Source organism: Callospermophilus lateralis, chromosome 17 (assembly GCF_048772815.1).
Source record: "Callospermophilus lateralis isolate mCalLat2 chromosome 17, mCalLat2.hap1, whole genome shotgun sequence".
Taxonomy (NCBI): Eukaryota; Metazoa; Chordata; class Mammalia; order Rodentia; family Sciuridae; genus Callospermophilus; species Callospermophilus lateralis.
This window is the reverse complement of record NC_135321.1, coordinates 71,963,672-71,984,330: the sequence shown is the minus strand read 5'-3', so window position 1 is coordinate 71,984,330 and position 20,659 is coordinate 71,963,672. Positions and strand designations below refer to the sequence as shown.

At 36.3% G+C, this 20,659-nt stretch overlaps 2 protein-coding genes across 4 annotated transcripts in view; one reads left to right on the top strand and one right to left on the bottom strand.

Annotated features, from left to right (window-relative positions):
* Positions 1 to 20,659, bottom strand: part of Cenpp (centromere protein P) — a 227,122-nt gene that overhangs the window by 39,915 nt on the left and 166,548 nt on the right. The window lies entirely within an intron of this gene.
* Positions 9,085 to 20,659, top strand: part of Ecm2 (extracellular matrix protein 2) — a 32,931-nt gene continuing 21,356 nt past the window's right edge. For 2 of the 3 annotated variants that reach the window (XM_076837359.1, XM_076837357.1), the window contains exons 1-3: positions 9,085 to 9,202; positions 9,793 to 9,842; positions 19,576 to 19,887. In XM_076837359.1, the coding sequence (XP_076693474.1) occupies positions 19,599 to 19,887 (289 nt within the window). In that variant the 5' untranslated portion in view covers positions 9,085 to 9,202; positions 9,793 to 9,842; positions 19,576 to 19,598. Of the gene's footprint in view, positions 9,203 to 9,755; positions 9,843 to 19,575; positions 19,888 to 20,659 lie in introns of those variants that run through there. The other variant, XM_076837358.1, reaches the window with a different exon arrangement.

The following is a 20,659-nucleotide window of genomic DNA, read 5'->3' as shown; positions in this document are numbered from 1 at the left end:
TTGTTTTTCTTGCTTTACTGTAGTGGCCAGGACTTACACCTGGAAAGGGAAAAAATTTAATATTTCACCCAAATATTGAGATACAATTGATGTACCAAAAAATCCTACACTATTTAAGGTATACAACTCAATGGGTCTTAGTGTAATTATTCATGGTTGGGAGCCAGCAGCACCATCTTTTACTTGTTTATTTTTAAATGCTAGAAATTGAAACCAGGACCTCATATTTGTTAGATAAGAACTCTAACACCGAGTTACACCCTCAGCCTCTGCCACCTATTTTTAGAACATTTTACTTGCCCCAGAAAGAAATCCTGTACTCATTAACAGTCACTCCCCACCCTCTCACCCCATCACCCACTCACTTCAGGTGACCACTCATGTGCCTCTCTATATGTATTTGCCTATTCTGGATTTTTCATATACCTGGAATCATCCAATAGGTGGTCTTTTGTGTTTAGCTTCTCTCATGTAGCATGTTTTTTTTTTAATATTTATTTTTTTAGTTGTAGCTGGACACAATACCTTTATTCCATTCATTTAGTTTTATGTGGTGCTGAGAATTGAACCCAGGGCCCTGCACATGCTAGGCGAGCGCTCTACCTCTGAGCCACAATCCCAGCCCCTCATGTAACATGTTTTTTAAAATTCATCCATATTATAGCATGTATTACTGATTCTTTTGTACTGGGGATAGAACCCAGGAGCAGTTAACCACTGGGCTATCCCCAGCCCTATTTTTTATTTTTGAGACAGGGTCTCACTAAGTTGCTGAGGCTGGCCTTGAACTTGCAATCCTCCTGCCTCAGCTTCCCAAGTGCTGGGATTACAGGTCTGTGCTACCACATGTGATTTAAAAAATTTTTTTAAAAATTTGTTCTAATTAGTTATACATGACAGTAGAATGCAATTTGACATATCACATATAAATGGAGTATAACTTCTCATTCTTCTGGTTGTACATGATGTAGAGTTACACAGGTTGTGTAATCATATATGCACATAGGGTAATAATGTCCAGTTCATTCTACTATCATTCTTGCCCCCATCGATTGATTTTTTTTTAACTGCTGAGTACTATTTTATTATTTGGAGATGCCACATTTATCTATCAGTTGATGAACATTCATGTTGTGTCCACATTTTGGCTGCTATGAATACTGCAGCTATGACTATTCATATATAAGTTTTAGTGTGTGTGTGTGTGTGTTTTTACTCCTTTTGGACATAGAGCTAGAACATATCTTGTGACTTTTGAAGATACTCAAGAATACTTTGTGAGACTAAAGTTTCCTTCTATTAATACCTACTATGGCAATTATATGCTTTTTTCTTCTTCTTTCAACATTAGTGGATGTTAAATTTTATTAAGTACTTTTATTTGATCATGTAGTATTTAGAATTTTATCTGAATAAACCCAGTGTAGTTATGATATATTAACCTATTTATATATTGTGGGATTTGGTGAGCTAATATTTTTTTTTAATTTTTTTTACTTGTAGATGGACACAATACCTTTATTTTATTTATTTTTATGTGGTGCTGAGGATTAAACCCAGTCCCCCACACATGCTAAGCAAATGCTCCACTACTGAGCTACAACCCCAGCCCCAATATTTTATTTTTTTAATCTGTTTGTTAGTGAAATTGACTTACATAATTTTCCTTTGTGATAATGTCCCTGATAATTTGTAGTATAGTTATTCTGGAAGAATTTAACCATGAAGAATATAGCCTGTGGTATTCTTTCTGGTAATGACTAAATTTATAATTCGTTTTCCTTAAATAACTATAGATGATTCAGATTTTGTTCCTTCTTGGGATAATTTTGTCAAGTTTTATTTTTCTAGGGATTATTCAAATCATCTAAATATGCCATTTATTGGCATAAAGTTGCTTATAATATCCTCTTTTCTAAAAGTTTTCAGAATCTGTAGCTATAGCAATTTTTCTAATTCTCACATTAACAATGTGCTTTCTCCCTTTGTGTATCAGTCATACTAAACATTAGTTTTATTTTTTAAAAATAAACTTTTGTGACGCAGAAAAAGCATGTAACAAAAATCCAACATCCTTTCATGATAGAAACTCTAAACCAATTAGGTGTAGAAAGGAATGTATCTCAACACAGAATAGGTCATTTGTGACAAGTCCCACAGTTGACATCCTACTCAATAATGAAAAGCTGAAAACTTTTTCATTAAGATCAGGAACAAGACAAGGATGCCACTTCCATTCTACACAGCATTTGAAGTCCTAGCCAAAGCAACCAGGCAAGAGAAAAAAATAGAAGGCATTCAAATTGAAAATGAAGTGACATTGTTCCTGTTTGCAGATGAGCCAATCTTATATGCAGAACATCCTAAAGATACAAAAAACAAAAACAAACCTCTTAGAGCTAATAAATGAATTCAGTGAAATTGTAGGATACAAAATCAATACAGGAAACTAAGTAGTGTCTATATATTAACAGCAAACTATCTGGAAAAAAAATAAGAAAATATTTTCATTTACAAGAGCTAAAAATATCTCCCAAAACCAAAAGAATAAATTTAACCAAGGAGGTAAAAGATCTATACATTGAAACTTAAAAAGTACTGTTGAACACAAATTAGTGGAAGGACATACCATGTTCATGGATTAAAATATTGGTAAAGGATCCACACTATCTAAAGTAATCTACAGATTTGATGCAATCAAATGATACTCTTCAAATAAACAGAATTCAATCCCCCAATACATATGAAAACACAAAAGACTCCAAATAGCCAAAACAGTCTTTGAGTAAAAAGAACAAAGTTGGAGGCATCACATTACCTGACTTAAATTATACTACAAAGCTAGAGGAACAAAAAGAGAATACTACTGGCTTATAAACAGAGACCAATGAAACAAAATAGAAAAACCTAGAAATAAATCTATGTTTCCAGTTGATTTTTTACAAAGTTACCAAGAACACAGAGAAAGGATACTCTCCTAAATTGGAAAAATCGTATATCCACATGCAGAAGAATGAAATTAGATCACATCTAATGCCATGTACAAAAAATAGAGTGAAATGAAGACTTCAACATAAGACCCTAAACTCTGAAACTACTAAAACAAAACAGGGGAAAACTCTATGACATTGGTCTAGGCAATTATTTTTTTGATATGACTCCCAAGGTCCAAGCAGCAAAGGCAAAACAGACAAACTAAAAGGTTTCTGCACTGCAAAGGAAGCAATCAAAAGAGTAAAGAGGCAATGTACAGAATAAGAGAAAATATTTGCCAACTATACATCTGATAAGAGACTACTATCCATGATATATAAGGAACACAAAGGACTCAATAGCAAGAAAACAAATAACCTGATTTTTAAAAATGGGAAAGTAATCAGAACAGATATTTCACAAAGAAGACATACAATGGTTGTTATAGTCAGCTATTTCACTACTGTGACTAGAAGACCCGACCAGTACAATTATAGGAGAGGAAAAGTTTATTTGAGGGCTCATGGTTTCAGAGGTCTCAGTCCACAAGAGGCTGGTTCCATTCCTCAGGGCTCAAGGTGATGCAGGACATAATGGTGGAGAAATGTGGCAGAGGAAAGCAGCTCCCATGACGATCAGAAAGTAGAGAGAGAGAGAGATCTCCACTTGCCAGATACAAATATCTACCCAAAGCCACAATTCCCAGTTCCTCCAGCCATACCCTACCACTTCAGTTCCAGTCAATTAATCCTTCTCAGGGGATTAATTCACTGATTGGGTTAAGACTCTTACAACCCAATCATTTCTCTTCTGAACCTTCTTGCATTATCTTACACATAAGCTTTTGGGGGAATATCTTACATCCAAACCATAACAGTAGTTAAGAGGTATATGAAAAAATGCTCAACATCTCTATTCATTAGGAAAATGCACACTAAAACCACATTGAGATACACCTCACTTAGAATTTAGAATAGAATGGTTATTATCAAAGACTCAAAAGATAACAGAAGTTGTCAAGGATATGAAGAAAGGAAAACACGTGCATACTTTTGATAGGAATGTAAATTAAGAGAATCATTATGGAAAGCAATATGGAAATTCCCCCACAGAGTAAAAACATTACTACCATATGATCCAGCAAACCCACTACTGAATATATATCCAAAGGAAATAACAATTAGTAGGTCAAAGAGATATCTGCACTTCCACATTTATTGCTGCACTATTCACAAGAGCCAAGAAATGGAAGTAACTGAAGTGTCCACTAACTAAAGAATGGATAATATGGTAAGTACTATTTATGGCTAAAAAGTATTACATTACATTAGTAATGTAATACTATTAATATAGCCATAAAAAAGGACAAAACCCTATCCTTTGCAACAACATGGATTGAACTGGAAGTCATTATGCTAAATCAAATAAGCCAGGCACAGAAAAGATAAATACAAGGCTGGGGATATAGCTAAATGGTAGAGTGCTTTCTGGGCAAGTACAAGGCCCTTGATTAGATTCCCCTTGCTGCAAAAATAAATAAAAGGCAAATACTGCATGATCAGACTCTAGAACCACTGAACTCAAACAGCAAGCAGAATGGTGGTTATCAGAGGCTGGGGAGATATTAGTCAAAGGGTATAATGTTTCAGTTGGACAGGAGAAATAAATTTAAGTATTTGAGGTGATGGACTTAAAAAAAAAGAAAAAAAAGGATTTAGGGGCTGGGGTTGTGGCTCAGTGTGCCTGGCATGTGTGAGGCACTGGGTTTGATCCTTGGCACCACATAAAAATAAATAAATAAAATAAAGGTAATGTGTGTATCTGCAACTAAAAAAAATATTAAAAATAAACTTTTGGTTTTGCTGATCTTGTGTATTGCATATTTGTTTTATAAAATTCCATTTATATTTTTGCTCTTTAATATTCTAGTAAACATTCCCAGTGCCAAAGTCTTCTCACAGTTATCTCCTAGATCTGGAACCAGAGATTCTACATCATCTTCTCATCTCACAGATGATTTTAAGATGTTTTTGTATGTGATCTAGCAGTTTTAGTTTCTTCAATGCAAGGGGGCTGGGTAGAATCGCCCAATTTACTAGTTCAGAATATAGAAAACTATGCACTTTAAAAATTTATGCTTATATACATTACCATTAAAAATGTAGAAATCATTTTAAAAAACAGTGGCAGGAAAATGGGCATTTGATATATTTCTGGTGAGGGCATATCAAAATCGTTTTGGAGAGCAACTAGAAACATGTACCAAAACTCAAAAAGCACATTCTATTTCAGGGGAAAAGGGGAAATAAATCAAATATCCATCAATAGGAGAATGGTTAGATAAATCATGACGTATTTCTACATTATCACTCACTTAACTATTCCACTGTGAGGGCAAGTTTAACAAAAGGAAACAAACAACTGTGACATTTCCCTGTGAATTCTTTAAAAGGCTTTGAACTATGCCACAAGAAAGGCCGGGATAGTCTTAAAATACCTCTGGGGCAAGATAAGGCTCCTGACTCAGTGGTCCTATCTAACAGCTCCAAAATTTAGCTTTTTCTGGGGGATTAATATCTATAAAGTTGTCATGTTGCAACAACTTCACCCTTAAAATAAAAACAAACTCATTGGCATTCTACACCATAGGGTGAAAACACTGAAAAGATCACCTTTTTAAAATGGCACCTAAAGGAAATATCCCCAGTCTGAATCCTCACAGGCAGACCACCCTGTGGTGTGGGTGCTGCTGGCTCTGCTCACATTCTTCTGGTGATCAACATCATGTTCCTGCAGAGCCAAGTTTCAGGACATAATTATGTCTGCAATAATAAAGGGGGCAAAGAAAACGTAATACCAGCAGTTTCCATGCACTCCTGTGGTTAAAATAGTTTCTGCAAAAGGAGTCATGTAACAGTCCATTAAACCACAAACTTTTAGAGCAGTGACTTCAGAAATTGTAAAATTTGTTTTTCTGCAACCATGTCAATCTCAGCATGGTAGTTACCATTACTCCTCTATGCTCACTCTTTTAAGAACTACTTTTTTGCTGATTGTTTATATTCTTTTAAAATATTATTCTTTTCTCATCTGGTTATAAAAAGCCTGAAACATTGCTGCCCCCCCCCCAATTACCTAGTAAAATACCCATCATAATTCCATCACTCAAAAATAACTACTATCAAGGGTTTTATTTAATCCTTCCAACCTCTTCTCTAGTAAGATGCTAAATTACATATATCAAAAGAAGGCAAGAGGGGATGGGGCTGTGGCTCAGCGGGAGAGCGCTTGCCTAGCACATGCAAAACCCTGGGTTCAATCCTCAGCACCACATAAAGATTAAAAAAAAAAAAAGAAGAAGACAGCGGCAAGAGCCAGGTGTGGTGATGCATGTCTGCAATCCCAGAGACTCGGGAGGCTGAGACAGGATGATCCAGAGTTCAAAGCCAGCTTTAGCAAAAAGTGAGGCACTAAACAACTCAGTGAGACCCTGTCTCTAAATAAATACAAAAAAAAAAAAAAAAAAAAAATAGGACTGGGGATGTAGCTCGGTGGTCGAGTGCCCCTGAGCTCAACTCTGGGTATCCGGGTATCCCACCCCAACAAAAAAAAAAAAAAAAAAAAGAAAAAAAGAAAAGAAAGCAAAAACATAATGAATGTACAATTTTTAAAATTGCTTTTTTCCTCTTGGTCTGCCATAAAGCTATCAATATACAACAGGGTTAATTCTTTTATTTAAAAAAAAAATCTATGGCTATAGTGCTTCAGAATACTTTCCTGGAGGTTTCTTTTGCATAGAAATTGTGTATCTATGTGGGAACAGATAGCACAGCTATTGTTAAGCTGTTCTCAAGTAGGAGAGTTTCCTCTTGCCCCCATACTGGCCAATACTGCATGTCATTGTCATCCACACACACCCCCTCCAAAAAAAACCCAAACATCAACAACAACAAAAAAAAAATCACACAAACCCAATATGTGTATTTAAAATCAGGTCATAATTTTTTATTTGCAGGGGTCCTCAGCCCTACTGTAGACTGAAATTATTTGGATAATTTTCAAAAATACAAGTACATGGGGCTGGAGTTGTGGTTCAGTGGCAGAGTATTTGCCTCGCACATATGAGGCACTGGATTCCATCCTCAGCACCACATAAGAATAAGTAAACAAAATAAAGATATTGTGCCATCTATAACTAAAAAATTTTTTTAAAAATACAGATGCACAAACTCTACCCCCAAAGTTTGTCATCAATGTTCCTCTTTGGTAGTAACAAAACAATGTTTTAATTTACCATTTTTTGAGTATTACTGAGGTTGAGAAGCAATTCTATTGATCACTGCTACTTCCTCTTCTCTGAACTGATGGTTTATGGCTTTTTGCCCATTTGTGAGCTCAGATGTCTTTTTCTTTTGGTCTGGAAACAACTCTTTGAGAAGAACTTTTTTAGAATTTTAAAGGCATTTATCCACTATCTGCCTAATTTTAGAGTTGTTCTCGGCAGTCTGATGTCAATGTAATCCAGTATCCTATGATTTACTTTTTGTCTTTCAAGTATGTAAGATTTTCTCTTGGTCTCCAGCACTCTTAAATTTGAAAATTATGTGCCTTGATGAGGGTCAAACTTCATCTATTATGATGAACGCTTGCCAGGTCCTTCCATAATAGATATCCCTTCCCTTCAGTTCTGGAACATGTTCTTGAAATGTTTTTCCATTGATCACACAACTCCCTCCATTTTACTTTCCTGGAATTCCTAACTAGATGGTGAACTTCCTTGACTTGTCCTTTAATTGCATCTTTTCTATATCCCATCTACCTTTCTGCCTTTGGTCCTATTTTGTAGGAGGCTTCCTTACCTTTATCTCCTAACATGACTATTGAGCTTCTTGTGTGTTACCAAGTTTTTTTTAAAAAAATATATACTTTTTTTTAGTTATAGATGGACAAAATACTTTTATTTTATTTTTATATGGTGCCGAGGATTAAACCCAGTGCCTTCCACATGCAAGACAAGCACTCTACCACGGAACTACAACCCCAGCCCCTGTTATCAAATTTTTAATCTCCAAAGTCCTCATCAGATGTGTAAATGTATATTGCAGGGGAAGGGGTTCCCATCACTAATGTTAGACTCTTTCCAAATGCTTGGTAATCCCAACTATCTACTTATGAATAAAAATTGAAGATTAATAAAACACTGACCAAAATCTCTGAACATGTAGACCAAGCTTGTCAAGATTGTGCTTGGAGTTGGGTTGTATTCATAGCTAGTTTGGGCTCTGAACATGGGGGCTCCCTGTTCCTCTCGGCACCCACCTCACTGTCCAGCCACTCCAGCCAAGTGGACCAGCACATGGTTCTCATGTGCAGACAAATGTGGAATACTTGGAACATCGGGAGAAGTCGGTTCCTCTTCCCTGTACCTCTTGTGTATACCTTCCCAGTCAATGTCACTGCCCCCAGGACCCTCCTAAACCTGGAAGACCTACAGAGCTGTCCTCTCTCACATATTTTGTGCTGTGGTGCCTTTGTTCAGATGAAGCCTTCCTACCTTTGGTCATTTCTGTTGTGGTGGTAATTGTGGTACTGAACTGAGGTGTGCTCTACCAGCCCTTTTTATTTTGAGACAGGGTCTTGCTAAGTTGCTGAGGCTGGCCTCAATCCTCCTGCCTCAGCTTCCCAAGTTGCTGTAATTACAAGTATGCACCACCACACCTAGCTGCCTTCAGTCTTTATTTAAAGAGTTTATTAAAATTACTTGTCTTCTAAGAACACTACTTTTTATTCTGCAGTGAAGATTTACATTTTTAAAAATGAAAGAGTTTTCATTATTTACAAGAATTTGGGTAATCAATGTACTTAGCCCATATCTTAATTCAGTCTGTTCAGGTCATTTTAAGATTTGGTGAAAATAGAAATTCAGCCCTTCTCTGTCAAATAATTTGTGTCCCTGATAGTTCTTATGTAATTACCTAGTTTATGACAGGCCCTGAATTAGTCACTTTCCTTATGTTATTCCTTTCATTTTCACACAAAAAATTAAAAGGATATCCGCATCCCAGCTGTACAGAGGAAGAACCTTTAGTCAGAAGCATTAAGTAACTCCCTCCGAGCCCTGCAGGCAGCAGTCTTGGGCGTGGAGTGCTGACCTGTCTCTAACTTGCTCATGTGCAAACGAAGAAACTGAGGCCAAAGTAGACAACTAACTAATTTGCCAGAATAACAGGTAATTAGGAGCCTTACAGCTTCTTCCCACTGTTTCTTTTTATTACTTAGTAGTTAGGAGTTACATAATTTCCAATGGCATTTAGATGTAGCCAGTTATTGTTTTGTTTACAACATTGTGTGAGACTAGAGTGGGCTGGCAGAGAGAGGATGAGAGATTTAAATTTAAAAGGGATCCCAGACACATGCAGCCTTTAGTCAGACAAGAGCACCATCCCTACAGACTGATAAAGCTCAAGTGATATGCTGGTGGGCATGAACTTCAAAACTTTTTATGCAGACAGCCTATGAAACCACAAATTTCTTAAGTTCCTTTTTGTGTTTTCAGCTCTGCCTTGTCAGCCTGCAAAGGAAACACTCCCCCTAAACCCCGCTGATGTTTTCCACTTTTCCTGAGTTTTTTAAAAAAATATTTCCCTTGGTAACCATTTCCCTGGTTACTTTCTTGGCTGATTTTCTGCACAAAGAACTGAAAGGCATTTATTCCCAAGGGAAGGAGTTATTTTAGATTTTACTAAGAAGTCACTAACATTTTCAACATTCCCTTCTTTCTTGTTTTTAAAGAAAGCTCTCATTTTGTTTCATTTTCAGCTGGAGACTTAAATGACACCAAGAAAAGTCTACTTAGTTTAGATTTCCAGGTAAAAAAGCTTTAAATTTTAAGTTTCTGCTAAAGCATGTGGAATGATTTTGATAGCTGGGTATTTTATGTGCAAATATGTTTAATTCTTGAGAAAATTAGCTCTTTACTAATAGATTTTAAAAGTTCGAAGTGTGCATTATTATGTTTACTTGTTTCTTCCCCCCAACCCAGGATGACTACTTCCCAAGTATTTCAAACTTTATAGAATAAGAATTAAATTATTTTCATATATTCAGGTAGAATTATGTGACTAGAAGTATAAATTTATTTGAAGAGTTCATTCTTTCTTGACTTTTAAGTCCTAAAAAACAAAGAATTAATAAAAGATGTTTTTCATTTTAAAACTGTTGGGTGATGAGAAGGAGAAATAATAGCTGATGACTTCAAACAGAAGGTAAAAATTCTAAATGTTTTAGAATTTTACTTAAGAATTAATGAAAAACTTTGGAGAAAAATTATAAGTTAATTAAGTTTACAGATGCTATTTAATGTTGGGATAAACACAAAAGTGCTAAAAAGAAAAAAACTTTACTGATAAAAATGATATTGTGATTAGAGTGTCATAAAATTTTAGCTCTGGAAACATATTCACTCCACTGTAATGTTGCTTTTTGAGGCAAACATTAAATGTAAAGCAAAATTCTATAGGCCACTGAAAATAACAAGGACCTAAACATCAATTATAAAATTACTTTTAAGAGGTCATTTCATAAAATTCATTTAAAATTTTAATGAGACACTAATTTTGTCAAAATTAAGATACATATCTGTCAATTTACTTCTGTACATTTCTATTACATTTCTGGATAAGAAAAATGAGTCGACTTGAGGGACAAAGAGAGAATGAGCGAAGTTACCGGGATGTGAATACTAGGGTCACCGCAGGCACACCCTCCTGCACACTCATGTAGGCCATGCCCTGGCAAATGGGTGCTTCTAGGAGGCTGGGACAACCAGATGCCGGAGACCTTCCTGGGAGTTTGTCCTCGAGCTCTGAGGTCAGGGCCCGCCTTCTCAAGACCCTCACCTTTCACAGGATAGTGGGTCTGCACATATGACTGTCAAACCAAGAAAATGTCAGTGTGCACAGTTTATACCTTGCAGAGCATTAATGCTGTGTGTCCATCAGAGTTCGCTTGCCTCCGCAAATTCTAGCTCTGCTCTGCCCCACAGCTCAAATTTTTATATTGCTTTCCCCTGCTGCTAATGCTACTCCTTTTCAACATGCTACCTTGCTCTACGAATTAACTTTTACAATTTCAGGTACCAATAGGCTTCTTTATATAGCCCATGTTAATTTTTCTGAAACTAAAGTAGATCATAAAAAGCTATTCAAGTATGTCATTTCAATGACCTACAGCAATGGATTTGACACTGCAGTAATTAACATACATACATGATGTATGAAGCTTACTGCTAAAGTGGACAGGGGCTGCCTCAGAGACTGCTGGCTGCTGAGCCAAGATGATGGAGTGGCAAGTCCACACAGGTGAAACCTGACTTAGAGGGTGACTTTGGCAGAAGAAGTTTAGAATGACTGAGATTCAAGAGGGCAAACCAAAAGACACTGTGCCCCTTTTTCTCTTACCAAGTCCATAGAAATAACAGAAGATATGTTACAAACAAGTAAGTGCATGAATATAAATAGCTATACTGGGAAATAAGTGGATTCCTGGTGGGACAGAAACTAAGGAGTCCTTCATAGAGGGAAGATGGAATTGAGTTTAAAGAGGGAAAATGTAGCTGCCCCACGCCTGTAATCCCAGCAGCTCAGGAGGCTGAGGCAGGACGATGGAGCGTTCAAAGCCAGCCTTGGCAATGGTGAGGTACTAAGCAACTCAGCGAGACCCTGTCTCTAAATAAAATGCAAAATAGGGTTGGGATGTCCCTCAGTGGTCAAGTGCCCCTAAGGTCAATCCCCAGTAACCACCCCCACCCCCTGCCCAAAAAAGGAGTGAAAATGTAGTCTTGAAAAGGCATAGGACAGAATAGGACAGAGCGGATAGTAAAGAGAGCTTGAAGGGAGAAGTTTTTAGTTTTTTTTTTTTTTTTTTTTAATCCCAAGAAGGAAACACTGAACAACAACAATAAACTATTTCTAGGCATATCATAGGAAAATTTCTGAATATCAAAGATACATTGAAAAATTAAAAAAAAAAATCATAGGAAGAGAAATTTCTACAAAGGGATGTGAATCAGATTTCAAGTCAAATGTCTCATCAACACTAAATAAGAAAATAATGGGCTGATAATCTGCAAAGTACTATGGAAAAATGATTAAAATAATTTTGAAACCATAATTCTATTTTCAATCACATAGAAAGTATTTTTAGACACATAAGAATCACAAACTTTTGCAACCTGTAACTTTTTCTAAGAGGATACATATTTCTGCAATAAGCAAAATGAACCTTAAGGAGCTGCTCTGACAAGGCAAGTCAGACTCATTGTTCTGCTGACAATAACTAGGTAGGAAGATGAGAAAAACAACAGGACCTGTGTTTGGATTAGGCCTAAAATCCAGGGAGGTTTGGAACAGCTTTTCTTCTGGAGCAATCTGTGGATTCCAGAAGAGGTGGCTGAGAATGTTAGCAGACCTTTAGAACAGTCTGATGAGGCAGGAGAGAGATAAAAACAAGGAAAAGGGCCAAAAAGTGGGGGTGGTGAGAACAGTAGTGCTGGTGAAATTGGCAGTTTCAAATGGGAACCAAAATGTAATTATTAAATAGAAGGTCAGCTTCAAATAATTCAGTGTATGATTGGTAGTGCCCTCAACCTCATACCAAAAATGTAAATCTTTGGATAGAAAATACATAAATCCTATTTTTCAGTAATTTTCCTACTATGTCTGGCAGCAAATCAAAGGTCTTTAGGCAAATGAAGAAAAAGAACAACATGACTACAAGCCTAAAGAAATAATAGATGATTAATAGAGAGTCCAGAAAACTATTCTTCAAACACAGACTTTATAGCAAACACAATAAATATATTAAAAAAGTAAAAGACAAGAGTAAAAATTTCAATAGAATTGGAAACAATAAAAAGAAACAATAGAAGTCAATAGCTGGAGTTAACAGTACATAAACTACAGCTGAAGAGAGTATTAATGAACCAAAAGATGAGTGAAGAGAATGATTGAAGTACATCGTGAAGCATCCGAACAAAAAGTATTAGGAGGCAAAGTGACATTGAAGATATAATGAGGAGGCTGTCACACCAGTAAGTGCAGTCATGACAAGGAGATGAGAGAAGCATGATAGACCTGTGTGCAAAGACATAAGGGCTGAGATGGTCCTAAATTTGATGAACATTAGGACACAAATTCAGAAAGTCCTATGAATCCCAGATATGAGAACCACACCTATGTACATCGGAGCAAAACAGCTGAAAACCAAAGACAAAGAGAACATCTTAGCAGTCAGGGGGGAAAAAGTTTCTTTTAAAGAAGAAATAATTAGTTTGAGATATGTCTTCTCAACAGAATCAACAGAAACAATAAAGATATAGGAAGAGTATCTTCAAAATGCTCTAGAAACACTTTTCAACCTAAAATTCTATATCCAGAAAATATATACTTTCAAAATGAAGGTGGTATCTAAACATTTTCAGAAAAACAAAAAGAGAACTGATCCTCAACAGCTCTGCACAGAAGTAAATACTAAAAGATATTCCTTAACCAGAAGAAAAATAATCCTCAAAAAGATTGGAGATAAGGAAGGAGTGAGAAGAACTGAATAGGATAAATATGTTAGGTAAATCTGCGTAAGTGGTCTCAACTGCAGGGCAGGCCATACTTGGTAATGTCTGGAAACAGATTTGGTTGTCTCAACTGGTGGGGAGGTGCTAGTGGCATCTGTTAAATAGCCTGTGACAACAAAAGGCAGCAGCTCCTCAGGGGGAAAAAAAAAAGAGAGTTACTAGCTCCAAATAATAGTGGCAAGGTTGAAAAAGATCTAGATGAACTTTGAGTACATAACGATGATAATAATCTTTTGAGGGTTTAAGATCTATCTAGAATTAAAAAACTAAGAGTGGCATATGTGCCAGGATGGGCCAACTGGAGTCAAGTTTGTCCTAGTTTTTGCATTGTCCAGGAAAAGGACAAGGTACTAATTTATATTAGACATTGATAAGTCAAGGATGTATGTGGTGATTTCTACAAAAAAACGGAATAGTAGAAAGTATATCATGGAATGACAAAGTGAAGTCAGTTAAAAAGAGAGCAATAAAACGGAAAAAGGAATATAGAATAAACAGGAAAAAAATAGAAAGCGAATCGTCAAAAAGTAGGTTTAAACTCAAACGTATCAACTATTACATTAAATATAAACAGGTTATATGTTCCAATCAAGATACAAAGACTACCAGACTTCATTAAAAATGCTACTAATAAAAAGCATATCAAAAATATAATAGGGCTGGGGATGTAGCTCCATGCTAGAACACCTAGCACACAGGAGGCCCTGGCCCAGCAACATAAAAATTAAAAAAAAAAAAAAAAATAGAAAGGCTGAAAGAAAAATGATACAAAAAAAGATACACACACATTATGTATGTATACATTTATATAAAGCAGATATTAACCAAAAGAAAGCAACTATACCAACATTAGACAAAGTAGCTATTTTGGTAAAAAGCAATACTAGAGATGTGAAGAATATTGATGTAATGATAAAAGTACCAGAAAGATAACGATTCTGCACTTGTAGCTACCTATAACAGGGCTCCAAGATTTATTAATAAGCTTGACCAAAGTGATTCATAAATGCTAAACTACATCAAAAAGTCAACGCAAAATAATAGTTTAAAAACAACAGAGACTCTACTATTATTTGTAAATTAAAAATTTAAAAATAAAATTAAGAATACTTCCAGGTGATACATGATACATGCAACAATGCCATTTATGCTCAAATGTATATGTTCATTAGAAGGGGTCATGAAAGACATACTAAACTTGGGGTTGGAAATTGTAGCCCACAGACCAAATCCTGTTTTTAAACAAAGTGCCATCAGAACACAGTTATGCCTACCCATTTCCTTATTTTCAAGGGTTACTTTGTGGCTACAGTAACAAAGCTGAGTAGCTGTGACAGAGAACACTGGCCTGCAAACCCCAAAATATTTACTCTCTGGCCCTTAATGAAAACATTTGACTACCCTTGTACTAAACTATGAATTATGGTTAAGGCAACTTGTCTTTTCTGCCTTATAGACTTCTGTATCATTTTGGTTTTAAAAAATATGTATTGTTTTTCTAAATTTAAACACATTTTAAAAATCACTGATGAAAAATATTAAGAACTCAGGAAAAAAACTGTAACATGGTTTTATCTTTAAATCTCTTTTTTGGGGGGGTACTGGGAATTGAACTCAGGGACACTCAACTACTAAGCCACATCCTGGCCCTATTTTGTATTTTATTTACAGGCAGGGTCTCACTGAGTTGCTTAGGGCCTCACTTTTGCTGAGGCTGCCTTTGAGCTCATGATCCTCCTGCCTCAGTCTCCCGAGCCGCTGGGATTCAGGGAGGAGTGTGCCATTGCATCTGGCTTTTAAATCTCACATGGGCTATCATGTGGACAACAAATTGTATCTTAAGCTAAGGAGGAACTTTCTGCCAATGCTGTGTGAACACAAGGTGAGGCCCAAGGAATTAGAGTTCCCCACTACAGAAAAGTAGATGATGCCAGAAGTTCAATCAAAGCAAGTTCCATACAGCATGCTAGGAACCAATAGAATCACCTAGACATAAGAGAAACACAACAAACTCCAGGGAGGTTCAGAAATCAAGGATCAGAATTCTGATTGCAGAAATTGCATGCATAATGTGGACAATGACACCAGCAGTAGTGCCATCTGCCATTAAGAATTTAAAAATTCAATATGGAGGATAATGAGTCTGGATTTTTCCTCTCTGACATGCAGTTCAAGACTTGGAAATAGATCAAATGAAAACAAAGTCTTGGACTTGGGAGAAAACTTTGGGAAGGAGGTTACCATAGGAAATGATGATTATTTTCCACTGTTTCTTTTGATAACTAACCAAAGAAAGACTCTATCCAATTATAATTCATTATGTTTTGCCTATAGCAACATATGATTGTCTTGATTAAAAGCCTAGAATAACTCTTTATTTCTCTAAATCAGGTTTCATGGACCTCAGCACAATTGATATTTGGGCTAGCTGATTTTCTGTTGCAGCAGGCTGATGTTTAACAGCATTCCTGGCCTCTTCCCACTGGACACCTACATTGCCCTTCCCAACTATGACTACTAAAAATGTCTCCAGAAATTGCCAAATATCCCCAGAGGACAAAATCCCTCCACAACTGAGAAGCACTGCTCTAAACTATGAGCTGGCAACCAATCGCTGTAAATGACTTTAGATTTTGTAGGCCAGATTATGAGTCTTGATTGCATCTACTGAGCCCTGCTGTTGTAGCACCTAACCATAAACAATACAGAAACAAATGAGCATGGTGTGTTCCAGTGTATATACTTTATGTACACTGAAATTTATTTTTATTTTTTAGTTATAGGTGCACACAATATCTTTATTTTATTTTTATGTGGTGCTGAGGATCGAACCCAGTGCCTTAGACATGCTAGGCGAGCGGTCTACCTCTGAGCCACAACCCCAGCCCTGAAATTTTTATTTCATATGATTTCATCTATCATAAAATGTTTTTTTTAGCAGAGCAGGGAATCATATCCAAGAACTTGTATATGTTTGATAAGTATTCTACCACTGAGAAACATCCCAGCTATATATATATATATTTAACTATTTAAAAACAACAAAAACATTTTAGCTTGAAGGTTTTACACAAACCAGTTAGCAGGCCCAATGTGTCTTCTGGGCTGTAATTTCTCAGCCCTAGCTGCAACTACTATCAGCTCTATGGCCTACTTCCTAAGGTCCTGCATGACATGATTTCCCCTCCCTGATGAAAGTGTAGATCATACAACATTGTAAGTACCTGGGACTAGTGTAGACTGTGGCTTTTGTTAATACACAACTTAAATGTGTTACTTCCTCATAACATAAAGTGATAGCCCTGTCCAAGTACAATAGTGAAGACAACTGAAAATTAAAGCATACATAAAGGTACCTGTAAAACTACTACCACAATCCAGAAAATGAACACCACCACCTTCAAAAGCTCCCTCATATCTTTGGTGATTGCCACCTGTGTCATAGATAAACCCTCACCCCTGTCTTGAGGCAAACACAGACATGTTTTCACTACAGGGTAGTCTATACCTTCTACAGTTTCCAGATAAAATTAGAACTAACTTGTCAATTTTTAACCAAAACAGCCTGCTAGAATTGGTTTTGTGATAAATCTATAGATTAATATGGGGAAGAATTGAGAATTTAACAACATTGAGTCATCTGATCCACATACATGGTATGTATTTCTACTTACAGAGGTCTTCATTGTTTTTTAAGCAACACTTTTATAAGTTCCAAGATGAACACTGCCAATCTTTTGTCAGAAGTATTCTTTAGTATTTCATATTTTTATGCTATAATAAATGCTACTGTATTTTTTACTTCTATTTCTGATTATAGTTAGTACATAGAAATGTCCTTAATTTTTGTAGATTGATCTTACATCCTAACACCTTGCTAAATTCTCTTATTAGTTGTAGGAGCTTTTTTGGTGAATTCCATGAGATTTTGTATATAAATGACTAAGACATTTGTAAATAAAGCCAGTTTTATTTCTTTTCTTTTTCTTTTCTTTTCTTTTCTTTTTTTTTTTTTTTCATTCTGGATGCATTTTCTAAAAAGGGCAGGTTTATAAGAATTAAAATCCTAGTCTTCTTAAATGTTATAGGAAGACAGAATATATTTGGGTCTGTTAGTAAATATGCCCTGTTCCACATTAAAAATGTATTTTCTGCTGGGTGAAGGGGCACACACCTGTAATTCCTGCTGAGGCAGGAGGATCATAAGTTTGAGGCCAGCCTCAGCAAGTTAGGGAGACCTTGTCTCAAACTAATGAAGTAAAAAGGACTGGGAATGTAGCTCAGTGGTGCTGCCCCTGGGTTCAATTCTCAGTACCAAAAACAAAACAAAATGAAGCCTCCCCAAGAACAACAATAAAAACTATCTGTTCAGAGATTATAAAATGGTATTTATGTACAATATGGACACATATTTTATTTCTTGAACTTGTATTATTATACTGGCTAGAAAATGCAGTAAAATGTTGAGCAGAAAGAAGTGCTGTGAACTGATGTCCTTGCATTGTGCCTGATCTTAAGTAGAAAAGATTGAATTTTTACTACTAAGTATGAGGTTAGCTGTAAGTTTTTTAAGAATGACAATTATCACAGGGATGACTTTTCCCTTTCATTCCTAATGCTGAGATTTTATCAGGAATGGATGTTGAACTTTGTGCAGCAGCTCTCCATCTCAGGGTGTGCCTTGAGGGAACCAGAGCTGAGGACTGCAGAAGGGCTGTCAGGATGGGGCAGCAAGTGGTGCATGGGGGTGGGGGTGGGGGTGGGGGTGGGGGTGGGGGGTGTGCATTTAAAAAAGGTGTCTCAGCTGACTTTGGAGAGGCAGTGGAAGTTGCACCAGCTTCGCTGGCAGAACTAATTGAAGTTCAGGGGAGCCCTGACTGCAGTCCTGGCAATTACTTGTGGAAATTTCTCTTTACCTGTCCATACTACCCAACTTCACTGGAATGCACCAGTCATCTGACCCAATGCTGATGGCTAAACTGTGCCTAAATACTTATTTTCTCAAAGTCCTTTTTTAGTTTCACAACATGCTTGGCCCTGCACTGGCCATTAGACCTGCCAATTAAGAGTTACTCTCTTTCTTTTGTTTATCACTGATGTCATGTCACTGTTACTTTTATGTGGTACAATCAGGTCATTCCCCAATAAATTAGAAAGCTAGAGAATAGGATATCAAAATAGAAAGACAGGAGCTGGGTGTAGAGGTACACACCTGTAATCTCAGCAGCTCGGGAGGCTGAGGCAGGAGGATTGTGAGTTCAAAGCCAGCCTCAGCAAAGGCAAGGGACTAAGCAACTCAGTGAGACCCTGCCTCTAAATAAAATACAAAAATAGGGCTGGGGATATGGCTCAGTGGTTGAATACACCTGAGTTCAATCCCCAGTACCAAAAATCAAAAACCAAACCAAAAAACAAAATAAAACAAAACAAAAAACCAGAAAGACAGGTGAAATGGGTTGTAGGTGATTTTAGTCACAGAATGCCTTAGCAGACAGGTGAAGAGAAATCTCTCAAGTAATTGCCAAAAACCCAGAGCATAGTGAGGCCCAGAGAGGAGTCAGCTGACTGCAGCCCAGGTGCCAAGTCTGTCTTTGACAGTAATGAGCATTTTATTGGAACAAAGACATACTCATTCATTTGCATATCATCTGTGGCGGACTTTATGCTACAGTGGCACAGCTGAATAGTCACAACAGAGAACACAGTTATAATGCCTGAAATATTTACTATTTGGCCTTTTATGGTCCAAGTTTGCTCAAACCTGGTCTAGAGATAAAGATGTGAAACGTTCTTTGGTTCTTATAGAAAAAGTCCAAATTTTGATTTGGCAGTAATACCATAGGATATAACCCATGCATCACATCAACATTATTTCTCAAAGCCTTCCTACTGAGGAATTACTAGCAATACCAAGCCAATTTTCAGGATAAAAATTCAGTCAGCGCTAACTTGGAAATTTTGTTTCATTCTAGAAACCAGATTCACTAAAGCAAACATGAAGTTTGCAGTTTGGTCCTGTTTTGTTCTGCTTATCATTTTCCAACCTGACTTTGGACAAAATGAAGACACTCCTAGAAAGCAAAGGAGGAAGATGTATTATCGAAGACTGAGGAAAAGTTCCTCACTCAACCACAGGTCAAACAGACACGCTGGAATTCCACAAACAACTGTTGCACCAGTAGCAAGAACATTTCCCACAGTTCACTTTGATTACAGCACAGAGGAAAAGTTTGAATCAATTTCAAGTTTTCCTGGAGTAGAATCAAGCTATGATGTTTTACCAGGTAAGAGAATAGTATGAGAGAGAAAGAAGATTGGGAGAGGCAAGAGAGAGAGAGAAAGAGAACCTCCATGAAATTAAATTTTAAAAGAAAAATCCAAGTTAACACACTTCCTAACTTTTGGTTTAATCTAAAAATGTACATTTTAGAATAATGTAAAAAAATTAATTTAAGAAACATAATTACACAAAATTATTGGAAAAATAAAAAATATTATCCTATCACTATGCTAATAAAATCAAAGCTATCATTTTGGGTTATTTCTTTCCAGTTTGAATGCATTTTATGCATTTTAAATAGTTATAATCATAATACAGCTAAATTAAAAAATATTTAAGGGGCTTCTTCATTTGTAACTACAGATTATATAGAATAGAAATAAATTATTCAAATGATTTTATGAACACACAGTTATTAAATATTTCAATCCAAATTTTTTTCAGAAATGGAGTGAAAGCCACTGAATTTATTTTATAAAAAGACTAAATTACGGGCTGGGGTTGTGGCCAGCAGTAGAGCGCTCACCTAGCACGAGCGAGACCCTGGGTTCGGTCCTCAGCACCACATAAAAATAAATAAATAAAATAAGGGTATTGTGTCCAACTACAACTAAAAACATAAATATTAAAAAAAGACTAAATTACTACCTTTTTAAAGGTTGAAAAGACTGGAAATTCTGCTAAAGGTTTCAATTAGGTATTTTTAAAAACTAGTATTTAATGAACCACATTTTTCTAAGTTTATAAGAAAAAAGTAATTATAGGTATGTCACCAT